A 14,174-nucleotide genomic window follows, 5' to 3' on the forward strand; every position below is an offset into this window, starting at 1 on the left:
TATAGGCTCTGTTTGTAAAAATTGCCTTTTCTATACAATAACATCGCAACTGTAAGATTGTAAACTTTTAATAGCAGATAAATCTGACGAAATAACGAATTAATGTTAAGAGAAGCGCTGCCAGATTGCTGTATAGCAGTTGGTTTGTGTCTTGGCTGAACATGTTATTTTGAATGAATTTAACAGTTATTAAATACCAAATTTAATTAACTTAACAAAATTATTCTAGATTTGCGCAAATAAATCTATTGAATTACAATTTGCAATAATACAAATAACAACATTTGGATTTAATATGCCAATGTACTAAATTTAGTGTGACCAGATCTTGATATGTATAGTGGTATATCCTAACGGCGCTACAGATTTCCTATCGATGTTTTGACACCTCTAATCTCCATCTCTAATTGTGATTTGCAACTTTTCACCGAGTCGTCTTCGTAAAAGTTGTGTTTTTATACAAATTTTAAATTGAAATTAACCGGAAATTGTGAAGCTACAAATAAAGAAACAATGTCGAACCCCCAAGCGACAGTTACAGCTTATCTGGCTGCACAGAAGAAAACCACAAACAAAGATCTCGCTGCCGAATGGACACTCATTGAGGAGCTGTACAATGAAAAGTAAGAAGAACGCTTTTCGCGTGTTTTGATAAACATTCCGTGCTGATTAATTTGGGTTTGGAGTTATTTCCTTTAATACGCAATTCTGCAATTAAAATGCCGTTTCTTAATTGAACTATAGACATTATTTTATAGTTCTAAGTTTACATTTTATTGTTGTCTTTTTGTTACCAAGCTAGAACGCATTAAATTTAATCATCCTTATAACTTTATTTCAATTTTAGATTGTGGAATGAGTTGACCATTAAGCTGGTGGTCTTTGTGCGCCATGAATCGCTGCAGGATGAGACAGCACTGCTGCAGTTGTATCAGAATTTCATCTCCACCTTCGAAACAAAGTAAGTTCGCAGCAATCACAATAATAAAGCATAATAATAATGCTTAATTCTTGCAGAATAAATCCCTATGGATTGATTCAAATACTCGAGGTAGTCGTTGACAACATCAGCGACAAAAAGGAATCCATTGATTTCCTTGAAAAGTTCAAGGACAAAGTGAAAATCTGCGATGAAGCCGTTTGGTATCTGCAAGTGATGCAGGGCAACTTGTATCTCAGCAATCTCAACGATCTGAATGCCACCAAGAAAATCATCGAAGAGTTGCGCGACGTCCTCGAGGAGGCGGGAAATGTGACTCCTGTCCATGGCAAGTACTACATGCTGGCATCGCAGTACTATCGTCGTGTGGGCAAGCACAGTGAATACTATCGCTGTGGACTCCAGTTCCTGGGCTGTTCGCTCGATGATTATCCACGCGACCAGTGGGCACAGCAAGCGTTCTTCTTGGGCCTTGCTGCCCTGCTTGGCGATGGCGTCTACAACATTGGCGAGCTGTTGGCACATCCCATTTTGGAGTCACTACAGAACACAGAGAACGAATGGCTTGTGGAGTTGCTGAAGGCTTTCAACACGGGTGACATCAACAAGTGAGTGCAGTTTTAGAGGGTATAAGGAAATTATAAGTAAATGATTGTAACAGGCTGGAGGAACACATTTGCTTCAAAGTTGGGTACTAATAAGCGAGCTGTGAAATAACTTTGATATTCCCTTTGCAGATTCAACGACATGAAAAAGATTTGGTCCAAAATACCCGATCTTGCTGCTCAGGAAGTGAAACTGCGTCAGAAGATTTCCTTGCTCTGCCTCATGGAGATGACATTCAAGCGCTCGGCCATCGAACGTGCCATTTCCTTTGCCGACATTGCCAGCGAGACCAAATTGCCAGCCAAGGAAGTCGAATTTCTAATCATGAAAGCGTTGGCTCTAGATTTGGTGCGTGGCGAAATCGATCAAGTGGCGGGTGTAGTGAACATGTCCTGGGTGCAACCTCGTGTGCTGAATCGTCCACAAATCGCTGGCATGGCAAGTACGCTGGACACTTGGATGGGTGCCATCACAAACATGGAGAAGTTGATGGAGAATCGTGCGGCGGAGATTCTCACAAATTGATTATAAGTTTTCCCCCCATTCTTAATTTCTATTTGCGAATGTGCGTTTTGTATTAAAACCAAGCATATTTAGTATTTAAAGACTGGCAGTCGTTATGAATGATGAAGAGTTTTAATTTATTTTGATGTGGTTACGAGATTTTAATTGACGCCAACTGACTCAACATATCCCATGCATGTTTCCGGATTGAATAGGAACAGATTTCGATGAGGAGCCTCCATTTTGGTCACCACCTTGATCACTTCTTGGGCCACAACGCCACCAACAACAGCGGCAGCTGGTGAGATCTGTGCAAAGAGCAGACCAAGTGCATCGTTGGAGAGCGCTGAATTGGGGGCCAGTTCATCACGAATCTTCTGCAGCAATTCAATGTCTGCATCTCTGGTCTTGTAGCTGGGATCCCGGTTATGCTGGCTGCGGAATGATTGCAGCACACGCAGCAAAATGATGCCAGGACCATCCTTCTTCAATTTGCGCTGATAAGTGGCAGCATTCAAATCGAAATCGATCCACGAGGAGTAAGCGGGATATTCGACTTCACGTTGTACTGGTGTCGCAACAGTTTCAAACTTTTGCTTCTCGTTTGGCTTCGAAATGAGTTTATATTTGAAGGTGTCCCTAAAAAGTAGTTGAACAATTAACATAATAGTTAAACTAGGGATTCAATTACTTACTCCACATAGGAATGCTTTTGCAGACTGGCAAAGTAGAAGCCAAACATGCCCCACACATCGGTGGCATAGAATCGAACGCCCAATTCACGACAAATTCCATCGATGCGCAACAATTCTTCGTTGCTTTGTCCATTGATGACCACAACATCGAACTGGCGGAAGAAGTCCGCTGTCTTCTCCTTCAGCGGCTCCGTGTCGGCAGATATATCCACCATCGGATTGAGAGCGCGAGCTCGCGTCAACGAAGCCTCGGCACGATTGCTGCCCAAGGATTCGCGTGGTGCCAGAAATTGGGAGCAAAAGTCTGCCTCGCTGACCAGTTGCTCGTCATGCAATTTCACCAGATTAACGCCCGACAAAATTATGTTCTTGGTAATCTCGGCACCGAGGCCATTCAGCCCCGAAATTAATATGTTTGCTGTGCGAAGTCTAGAAAAAAAAGTATTTGCAGGAGTACTGCTTCTTCTTCTTGCTGTTAATGCCGGCAACCTGTGAACTTACCGTTTCTGTGACTCGAGACCCCAAAGTCGGATCTGTCGATCGTAGAGTTCGTTTTCCGCTTCGGTTAACTCAACACCAGCATCGCCAGGTTTGTTATCTACATCCATTTTCATTTTTAAGCAGGAGAAAAAGGTGTTTTTTTATTGCAATTTGCAAAAAATGCACGCACGAAATAAACGCTACTAGAGGTGGAGAAACTTTGATGCTAAAATCGATAAGCAAACATCGATGTTATTCTACTACTCTTTAGTATTTTTATACCAGCTCGCACTATACTTGCAAATAGGTTATCGATAACTTAGCAGTGTTGAACAACTTGCAACTTTGTACAGAAATAACCGCCATTTGTAACCAATAAGAAAAGAAACGCGCGCGTGTGTTAAAAATAAAGAATTAAAAAGTGTTTATTGGTAAGTTAACAAATAAAATTAAGTATGTATTGTGCTGTTCTGCTCGTGGTAGATAATATGTAGTGACGAGCGTATGAATGCATCGCTCCTCTCCACAAATCCATCCAAATGTGTCCACAAGAACCAAAACGTTAGAGAGTAGAACAGAATTTTGCTGACCCAATCCAGGATGTAGAGACGCCTCAGTACAACTTTGGCGTGGGGCAAAGTATCGTCGCTTTCGCCCAGAATATATGTGCGCATGCCACGTATATAATTACTGATGTACAGATCCCAGTTCACCTGGCTAACCGAAGTGTCGAACAATTCTTCATCCTTGGCATTTAGTGTGCTGCTCAGCTCCTGAAAACGTTCGTTCCTAAAGTCCCAGTCTTTTGTTGTGTAATACTGCAGCAATTTCAGGCCAGTTGATATTTTACGCTGCACATTTACCAAGCTGCAAAGCAAAGTAAACCGTTATACCGAACTGTTATACGCATGGTAGGTTTTACTTACAAGGGCTTGCGTCCGAAGAGCAGCAGCCAAAAGTCAATAAAGTAAGCGGGCAGATAGTGAAAGAAGATAACGCAAAACAGATGATGATAATAATTGCGCTTAATTGATCCCCCGGGATACCAGAGCGCAAAGCTAAGCGGCGTCTCATAGAAGAACTTGCGACCCGTCTCAATGCTCTCGCCCCATGACATCAGCGCCTTGCTGGAGATGCACAGATTGCAAAACTCCACCTGATTCTGTTCGGAAGACTTTAACTTTTCGCTGGCCTTGCCCCGCTCATAGCCACAGAGTATCATGCCATTGATGGCCTTGTCAACGGGAATCACCGTGGATGCATAATCCGGGTTGCAATGCATCGATCGAATGACGCCACGTGCTGCGCCAATCATGAGGCCAGTGGGTCCATTCACGCCCTCAATCCAGCCAGGCAGCGGCTCGTGGATGGCAGCCGTCACTGCAGAACCAAAGGAATAAAGACATTAACATGTTGTTGCATGTAGCTTAACCAGTTAAACTACTTACCAATGGAAGGCCTTGTGATGATTATTGGCAGCTTTTTGTTGTATCTGCAAATTAGATCTTCTGACAGCGCCTTGCTGTAAGCGTACGTGTTGGGCAAGCCATTAAGCAATCTGCAAATCGCAACGAAACTCTTAAATATGTTGGAGTTGAAGTTTAGGTGCATTTTTAAGATTTTGAAATTCTAGAATTTTGGTATTGATTTGAGGTTTGAAAGTTTTTCATTATTCTAATTAAGAATACTATATTGTTAAATGTAGAATGTTAATTCTACTAGAAGAGTATTACAACTTTGTGCCTTTAGGAAACGTGGGTAAGGAGACATCTCAGACCTTATAAAGTATAATGCAGTCTTAGTTGCTTTGGTTGACAATTTGATATATTTTGTACTCTGTGGTATATTTAAAATGTAGTACCATATCGATATACCAAATATAGCCTTTGGTATATTTTAGTAGAGTAAAGTTTTATTGAAAACAGATAGCGGGTATCTCATCTCTTCCTTTTTATTCTAGTATTTTAGTATTTTCTAAACTTTTGATCTTGATTTAAGCTCAGTTCAATTTCGAATTATCTTAATTTGGTTTCAAGTTTTAAGAATGGGTTTTGGGGTTTAATTGCTTTGGCTGACAATCTGGTATATTTTCTACTCTATGGTATATTTTGAATGTAGTCCTATATCAAATATAGCCTTTGGTATATTTTAGTAAAGTTTTATTGAAAATAAGTAGTGGGTATCTCATCTCTACATTTTTATTCTAATAATTTAGAATTTTTCTAAACTTTTGTTCTTCATTTAAGCTCAGATTATTTTTGAATTATCTTGATTTGGTTTCAAGTTTTTAGACTGAGTTTTTAATTTGGGGTCTAAATTGATTTGGCCGACAATCTGGTATATTTTCTTCTCTATGCTATATTTTGAATGTTAATATACCAAATATAACATTCTGCATATTTTAGTAATTTTACGGCATGTTTGACGTTATACTTAAAATGTGATGCTATATTAATATACCAAATATATCATTCGGTATATTTTAGTATTTTTGTGGTATATTTGAAACCTTTTTTTTCTAGAATTTTAGGATTTCTACTAAACTCGGTTAAATTTCGAATTATCTTGATCATGTATCAAGTTTTTAGAACGTTCCTTTTCCTCACTTACTTGGGTGTAATTTCCGCCAGAGCAGCATCGTCCATTGTTTCGACCATTTCAATGATGGTAAATGGATTCTGTGGCGCTGGATAGGCGCGTTCCTCAAGCACACGCTCGTTGCACTGACAATATGAAGTTGAGACATGCACCAAGGCCTGCAGATGGGTCATCTTCTCTGCTAGCTGGAGCACTTTGAGAGTGCCAACGACATTCATGTTAACCATGGGACGCAGCGGCTGATCAAAGCGCACATTGGCGGCGCAGTGGAAGACGATCTGCACATTGGAGGCGAGTGTGTTGATGTCATTGTCGTTCAGGCCAAGGTTCGGCTCAAGCACATCGCCCTTTATGACGCGCACCTTCTGCAGTATCTCCGGGTTCTTCTCCAATAATTTGCTGAAAATCTGCAATGTTTAACAGTTAAAATTCTGGGTGATTAATTATGACTACACACTCGAAGTGAGACATCAGAATTGCAGTTGGACTTGGGTGTTAGAATCGCCTCTAATGGACCATGTCGGTCTCGCTATGACAAAAATTAATAGTCATTGTAATTTTGGATTTTTTTGTTTTTCCACCGTCGACTACAATAATGATTACCTTGACTTATAAATGCTCCATGCAAGTTTTCTGTGTTTTAGGGCTTTTTTATGGCGTACTTTATTTGATTATTATTTTACGCTGCGTTAATTTTTTGGTCATTTTTTTTGTGGTAGTTGACGCGTTAGTTCCGGCGGTTAAAGTGTTACAAATATTTTTACCAAATTGCACTCATAACTTGTCTTCACTTTACCCAAGTTCAAACACATGAAATGCATTTAAGTTGAGGTTATGTTTTATTGTGCTTGAAGTTGGGGTTTTGGGCGGAACTTAAAGTCTCGTCATGGTTCTTAGAATAAAGTTTTATCTGTGATTACTATTTATTAAGCAAGCTAATTATAATTATATGTTAAGCCATATTAATACTGCACATAAATGGCAATCTTGGATTCCCATTGTGAAATAGCGAAACGGGAAATACTCGTAAAATTAATGAAATGAAAATTACTCATTCGTGATAAAGTCAATGAATGGTAAGAGATGTAATAGATGTGTATACTAAGATACACTGAGAGAAAAATGTTTGGCTAAAAATAGAGCTTGCGGAAATGACTTGATTAAAATTAACGTTTCTCAAATATCATAATATTCTTTTTATATAATTGTTGTTTAAGCTTTTTGAAATATTCTTTAATATATTTGGAATGTTTTACATCTAAGCAATATATAAAGGTTTCTAATTTTAATCCTTTTTCTTGGTGTCAGTTAATTTCTTTCTCATTATGTAATATTTAAATAATCGATATTTCAATTCATTTCTAAATAATTTTAAAGAAAGAATTTCTGTTTGAAATTTTTCTGATTATGTCACCTACTAATTACGGGTCTTAGTATTTTTGGCTGACAATCTAGTATATTGTGTACATTATGGTATATTTTGATTTTTAGTATTTTTGAGGTATGTTTTAATATTGATACCGCACTGTTTTCTTTTATTTAGAATATTTAAAAAGTAGTACTATTCAATATACCCAATATACCCTTCTCTATATATTATTGCATTTTTGTGGTATATATTTGGTATATTTTAATATTAATACCGGACGGTATGCTTTGAATGCTATGGGAACGCCTACTTATTAGGAGTCTTAGTATTTTTGGCTGACATTCTGGTATATTTTGTACACTATGATTTATTATGATTGTAGTTCTATTCAATATACCAAATATTGCCTTTGCTATATTTTTAGTATTTTTGAGGTATGTTTTAATATTGATACCGCACTGTTTCGCTTTTATTTAAAATAGTTAAAGGTGTTATTTTTCAAAAGTAGTACTATTCAATATACCGAATATACCCTTCTCTATATATTATAAATGCTATAATATATGTGGTATATATTTGGTATATTTTTAGATTAATACCGCACTGTTTTGCTTATTCAAAAAATGTAGCGGGTATCTTACAGTAGAGTATTCTTTATTCTTGATAATATTAGAAAAAGAATATTCCAATCAACATTCTTAGACTCAGTATTTTTTACAAACTGAGTGATTAGTATTTTAAGGGTATTTCAGTTTTATATCTTAATAAACCGGAGAAGTGAACTTTAATCAAGATCCTTGGCAGCTCTTTTCAACATTCTTAGACTCAGTATTTTTTATAAACTAAGTGATCTTCTAATTAGTATTTTAATGGTATTTGAGTTTCATATCTTAATAAATCGGAATAGTGTAGTTTAATCAAGTTTCTTTTCTTTAACGATTTGCAACTCTTTCGCTGACTTTTTTTCTCTCTGTGCAGCTGTTTAGTATGCACTTTCACGTATCACATAAGACATGACAGCTGTGACATTTTGCTGGCATTTCAAGCAGTTCCAACTGATCCAATCCGATCAATTAAAATTGCTCAAGTGATGAATCAGTGAACGAAACTTACGACACATTTGAAGTACTGCTCCTTGCGCACACTCGGCTCGACGCCTTTCTTGGTGCGAATCAAGAGGTAGATGGCGTTAAGGTCAGCACAGCTGCGCAACAGCTTCTCGACGAGCACTTTGCCCATGAAGCCCGTGGCGCCCGTGATGAGTATTGTTTTTCCGGCATAATAGTTGGCAATTTCAGAGATGCCAGCATCGATGTCGGCATCGGCGTCGCTTTTCAATAGCTCCATGGCTGCAAAATGAAATTGAGATCAGGTGTGTAAAAAAAAAATAATGCTAAAATAGTTATTGCAAATCAAGCCCACTTGTTGGTTGTGACAATTTGTTTGCTTAACCTAGTCCGGCGCAAAAATATTCTATTTCAATGTCAGTGCGATTTACGAAACAACTTTAGGCGTAATTGGCGTGAAGGGATTGCGGTGGTTGTTGCTGTGGCTGCTGCTCAGTCTGCTGCTGCTGTGTTTACACTTTTTTTTTGTTTCCCAGCCACAGTTTATGTGCATAACTTAACCCATTTTTGGTTCGAGCCGCAAGCGCCGAGCAAATGACTCGCACTTTATTTGTTTTGAGTTAGCGCTTTAACCCCGACAACATTTCAATGGAAATATGGTTATGCTTAGGAAAGTCGGATTCATTATTTTTTCGTCTTTGTGTGTAATAAAGTTCTCTCTCACTTGGTGCAACACACTTGCAACATACTGCTGTGATGATGATCATAAAACATGGCCATAAACCCCTTTTGAGAGCAATAAGTGCAAGCTATTAATTATATGTAAGTGTGCATTATGTATACGACCGGGTGTCCATTTATTTTAGTTTAGTTGTGATATTTAACTAAACGAAATCGCGGCCGTAATTAAACACACAAATAAGAGGCCTAATGCCAAGCTAAGCCAAGCGAGTTGTATGCTAGCGTAATTCATACGCCCCGTGGGCCAGGCCCCTTTTTTATATGGATAGATAAATGATTGCCAATATTTAAGTTGTGGGCGTGTTTTTCTGCTTTTTTTGATGAAATACTATGCCAAATGGCAAAGGTTGAATACCAAAAAAAATTATCAAATATTAAATATCAAATATCAAATGGCAAACAGTTTCCTTTCTAAACAAAAGACTTGCATCAGCTGCAGCAATATTTGCCATTATTTTTAGTGCTAGCTGCTGCCTTCTGAACAGCAAACAATCAGCACACACGTACACATGAAAAGAGTGGAGAGGGGAAGGGGGAACAGAAGCGGTGATCCACCTTTGAGGCATGATGGACAACAAGCTTCTCACGCGCTGCGACGTTTGGGTCAGTTCAACAATGCAAAATGGATATTCACGTAATACACAAAGTTACACACGCAAATTGAGACATTTGCACAGTTTTGTTTATCTTTTGTTTTCAATTTTAGTTGGTCGAATTTGTTAATTATTAAATGCCACAAGCAGCGTTCACTATTGATTAAGAGTTTCGATTGTTTGTTTGACCGAATTTGAACTTGACTTGCAGTTCATAGCATTCAGCTTTTGTCACCACCATAAGGACAACTTGCTTAGCGTCTCTGATTAGCGCCTGCTTTATTTTCACGCTTTACACTAAGTTTATTTGCTTCTATTTCAATTTTCAATTTGTTTTTGCCAACCATTAACGTTGTTAATTACAGTTTAAACAATGCATTCTATGCATTACTGAGGTAGGTCACAAGTCTTACACACAGTGGGCACAACTATTTATTCACAATGGCAGTTGGTTCACAATAATCATCAGACGTTATGCGTTTGCTTTGTTTAAGGATCGTTGTGTGTGTTTAACGCCTGATTAGCGCACGTTTCGCAAATAAAGAATTCAGCGTTTGGCGAGCTATTTATTTTCTCAAATAATTAACACGATTATTTTGTGCAACTCACTTTAAAAGTTTGTTATTTTCGTTGTTTGTTGGCTGCTTTTAAAAAATTGAATACGATTTGAATCAGTTGAATACTCAGCAGCGACTGAGCTCAAAGCGGGCAATTGGCTTGAAGTTATACTCGTCGTAAAGGAAATTCAGCGTCAACACACAGAGACACGCAGACATAGACAAGATAGCAGCAGTGCTGCCAACTACTGTGGCTAGAAAAGCACGCTTAAAAGCTAGAATTGTTTTTGGAAAATCATTTGAGACATTTACTAACCAAGTATATATAAAGCTTTAAGCAATTCAGACAACCCATTTGGAACCATTTATATATTTATTATATTTATATTAAAGGTGCTTTTCAGGTGCCTAACATTTCCATACTATTATTATTTTAAACACATGCAAATTTAGACAAATCATTTGTAGCTTTGGAGGTATAGCTCTGATTTATACCAATATACTAAATATGCTTTGGAAGTGTAGCTTTAATGTATACCAATAAAGTAAATATATTTGGTTTATCTATGATAACGGAAATAACAGTGAATTCTACTGCGATTGGGCATGACAAATAAGCTTTTACAAGTCATATAATTTTGTATTGTCATTGTCCATTAGAATTATTTTAAATGCAATGAAAAGTGTTACAACAAATGATATTTTGAATGTAAATTGTTGACGTTTTCGAATGTTGCCAGTAAATTGTAGGTGTTTAGGGCATAAATTTTTGTTAGATTTTAATCTATTTTTAATTTTAATGCAAGTTCTCATGTAAGAGCTTGCTTTCTGGTACTATTTCATTCTCTTATTAAATAAATAAAGGAAACCAATATAATACATAAACAAAACAAAAACAGAAAGTAAAAAAAACCTACATTAAAAAAGTTAAAATTTATTTATTTGCTAACTTTTTACGTTTATTACATATTTAAGTAAATAATACATTTACTAAACAAATCAATTATGCAAGTTAAAAATGGTATAATTTGCAATCTTTTTTTTACAAAAATTTTAATTCCCTATGGGTAGCGGGTATAATAAAAGTAAAAATGCACTTATTTGCTATTACTTTACAATATCCGACAAAATTAACTCCAAAAAATGTACTTCTCCACAGTTTTAGCTGTGTTTTACTCCGCTTGCCGCTAAATGTAACTTTTCCCCGCAGTTGTAGCGGAAAACTAGCCAAGTTGGCAGCTGCGTATACAAGATCTGCGGTTAGCTTGCGCGTACGTGTGTCGCAGCAGGTGTATATGTGTATGTGTGTGTGTGTGTGCACGAGTATGTAAATGTGTTGTTGTAGTGTGACCAAGACGCTTGCGTGGTTGTATTTGTGCTTTCCGGGTAGTCCCTAAATCGCTGTATGGTCTGGGCACTCACATGTAATTGCAGTACATTTAAATGAAATCAATTAAAAGCCAGCTGAGCGTATGTAAGTGTAAGTGTGAGTGTGAGCTTGTGTAAGTGCAAGGCCAGTTCACTTAGCCAGTCGATCAGTTGGCCAAAAACCGAAAAAGAAATCAAAATGATGCCACCAAGAAAAAGACACAAAACAAAAAGGACAGGACAGACACTCTCACAAGACGGACAGACGGACAGACTTGTGCAGTCCGCATGCAGTTGCCAAGGTTAGCAAGTTGAGTTCGCTGAGTCTGAGTTTGCATCGCGACCCTAAAACTGCATATCATCCACTCCAAAAGCCCAGCAGCAGCAGAAGTCGTTGTTGTTGTTGTTGCAGTAGCAACGAAGTTTGTGCCACCGCAATCTGCATGCAATTTTTTTTGGGAACCTGATCAACGGCAATAACAAAGAAACAAGTTGCACGACTGGTTATGACCAGGACAGACAGAAAGACAGACGGGACAGAGGAGATAGATGGACAGCTGAAAGAGCAAAGCGATGTCCGATGAAGACGGAGGCAGGATTGGATATTGGGATGTATGCATTTCGCAAGCTAACCTGAAATGATTTCGCTGACTCTACGATGACGACCTTGACAACTCGGTATTAATATAATATAGTGTCCGTTACGTTAACATTAGCTCCCCACTTGTGGAGTGTTATTTTTGGGGTTCCTGGCATGACGATGACATAATTTAAAAAACCAAACGAATCGAAACGAAAACTCATCCGCACTCTAATTGGTTCTGTAAACTGAGGAAGTTAGACAACTTCTCACCAGCTTGCAAATTATTTTCGTTTCAAATTCCGTCAAAAAATTATTCCATCGATATTGCAGTTGTTGTAATCCATGAAATTTCGTATAAAAACAAAAAGGCGGAAAAGTCGTTGAGCATTTCCCCTTTTAAATTGGCTAAATCACACCCTATCGATGATGATGATGATGGCAATAATAACTGCATTAATATCTGAATAATTAAGCAATAAAGACTATCGATGCTTGTATTATTAAAAAGGGAACTTTTAACTATTTACAATGATTGATTGATGAATTGCGCTTTGCGAGTAATTCCATCTGCAGCTCACTTGCAATTTTTGCATACCCTGTAAGCATTGAGAGCGAAGTAGGGTTGTTTGAAAGGGAGTTAAGTTCAATCCGATTGATTGAAGATTTTATGTATAAGTTAAGTTTGTCATCCGATTGATTGAAGATTTTATGTAAATACTTAAAGTTAATTTTCTAATCCGATTGATTTAAACCCTTATATAACTACTATACAGTCAATTCAATTCAGTTTTCAAAATTAATTATCGCTTCGATTTAAAATTCAACAACTTACTGGGAAAGTGAAAAATAGTGATAATATTGGTTAAAGTAAAAGCAAAATGTTTTACTCATCATTCGATTAATAACATTGGTTAAAGTAAACGCTATTTTCAAAGTGTTTTACTTATCTTTCGATATCTATAAAGTAAAATAAAAAACAAATATTAATTGTCAATTTAAGATTTCAAATTTATTTATCCTTTCGATTTAAAATTCAAAAACAAACTATTACAATACAAATATAAAATATTTAGAAAAAGAATACAAATATCCAAGTGTTTTATTTGTTTTGATTCTCACTATATAATTAAATATAATATAAACAAATATTGACTAGGCATTTATACAATTTTAAAAATAAAATTTCCAAATTTAATTATCACGTTGATCTAAAATCCCAAATTAAACTTGTTTTGCAAGCGACATTGGGAAAGTTCTGGCTAAAAATAAAGCAAGTTTAAAAATAAATTGAAATATTTGAGCTAATTGTACAGGGTATTTCGTAGTCGTGCACTTTCGCTTACCGCATTCTTGTTGAATTTCGTGTTGCACAACAAATTACACGGGAGTGCATAGCATATTTAATAGTTTCTCATGCAGTCATTTTGGTTTCTCTTTCTATTTTGCTTTTTTTTTTGCAGCTTGCAGCTCGCGATCTGAGCTAATTCAGGAGTTCAAATGGTTTTTCTAGTTGGTTTCATAACGGTAATGCTAATCAGCGGCAGCTTAAATTGATACACATCGAACATGGGATTAAACGAGCTGCAAATCTGAGTAAGTTTTTTTCTGTATTTTTTTTCGGGTTTTTGTTTTCGGCCATTATTATTTGTTATTGCAATCAATTCGGGCTAATAAGCAAATAGTTAGACTTAGGGGGGATGTAAATAATGGATTTGGTAATTGAGTTTGTGGCATGTTATTAAACTATAGTAGAATTTACTATCCAGTTTAATGCATTGTAAACGAGGTGTGTTTCACCATAAATATTTTATGATCAAGTAGGCATAATACTCGTATCAATATGGATCTAACACCTCAACTTCTGGCCACCTTCGCGCATAGTTTGTGTATGCTTTCCTGGTGTGACTAACCAACATACAACAATTTATGCACATTGTACAATGTAAATATACATTTTAATTAGGTGCGTTTAAAACAGGTCTATGTAATTGATATAGTATTGATATAGTACGACTTCCATTATTGATATTGTTTTCGAATTAAATTAACCTACAAAGTGTATGTGACTCTTAA

The 14,174-nt window shown here is 36.8% G+C and overlaps 3 protein-coding genes across 3 annotated transcripts; 1 reads left to right on the forward strand and 2 right to left on the reverse strand.

Annotated features, from left to right (window-relative positions):
• Positions 1 to 398: 398 nt before the first annotated feature.
• LOC117575076 (26S proteasome non-ATPase regulatory subunit 13) lies at positions 399 to 2,173 on the forward strand. The gene is made up of 4 exons (XM_034259170.2): positions 399 to 623; positions 848 to 961; positions 1,018 to 1,548; positions 1,678 to 2,173. The coding sequence occupies exons 1-4, from the start codon at positions 514 to 516 to the stop codon at positions 2,069 to 2,071; spliced, it is 1,149 nt and encodes a 382-aa protein (XP_034115061.1). The 5' UTR covers positions 399 to 513; the 3' UTR covers positions 2,072 to 2,173.
• Positions 2,145 to 3,456, reverse strand: LOC117575078 (SUMO-activating enzyme subunit 1). Its single transcript, XM_034259172.2, has 3 exons — positions 3,247 to 3,456; positions 2,746 to 3,174; positions 2,145 to 2,689 (listed from the first exon to the last, which is right to left on the reverse strand). Exons 1-3 carry the CDS (start codon positions 3,357 to 3,359, stop codon positions 2,212 to 2,214), a joined length of 1,020 nt encoding a protein of 339 aa, XP_034115063.1. The 5' UTR covers positions 3,360 to 3,456; the 3' UTR covers positions 2,145 to 2,211.
• Positions 3,457 to 3,623: 167 nt separating this feature from the next.
• On the reverse strand, positions 3,624 to 10,310 carry LOC117576232 (putative fatty acyl-CoA reductase CG5065). The gene is made up of 6 exons (XM_034260850.2): positions 10,203 to 10,310; positions 8,306 to 8,541; positions 5,836 to 6,230; positions 4,674 to 4,783; positions 4,152 to 4,605; positions 3,624 to 4,092 (listed from the first exon to the last, which is right to left on the reverse strand). The coding sequence occupies exons 2-6, from the start codon at positions 8,537 to 8,539 to the stop codon at positions 3,675 to 3,677; spliced, it is 1,611 nt and encodes a 536-aa protein (XP_034116741.1). The 5' UTR covers positions 8,540 to 8,541; positions 10,203 to 10,310; the 3' UTR covers positions 3,624 to 3,674.
• Positions 10,311 to 14,174: the final 3,864 nt, after the last annotated feature.

The sequence above is a fragment of the Drosophila albomicans genome, chromosome 2R, assembly GCF_009650485.2.
Source record: "Drosophila albomicans strain 15112-1751.03 chromosome 2R, ASM965048v2, whole genome shotgun sequence".
Lineage (NCBI taxonomy): Eukaryota > Metazoa > Arthropoda > Insecta > Diptera > Drosophilidae > Drosophila > Drosophila albomicans.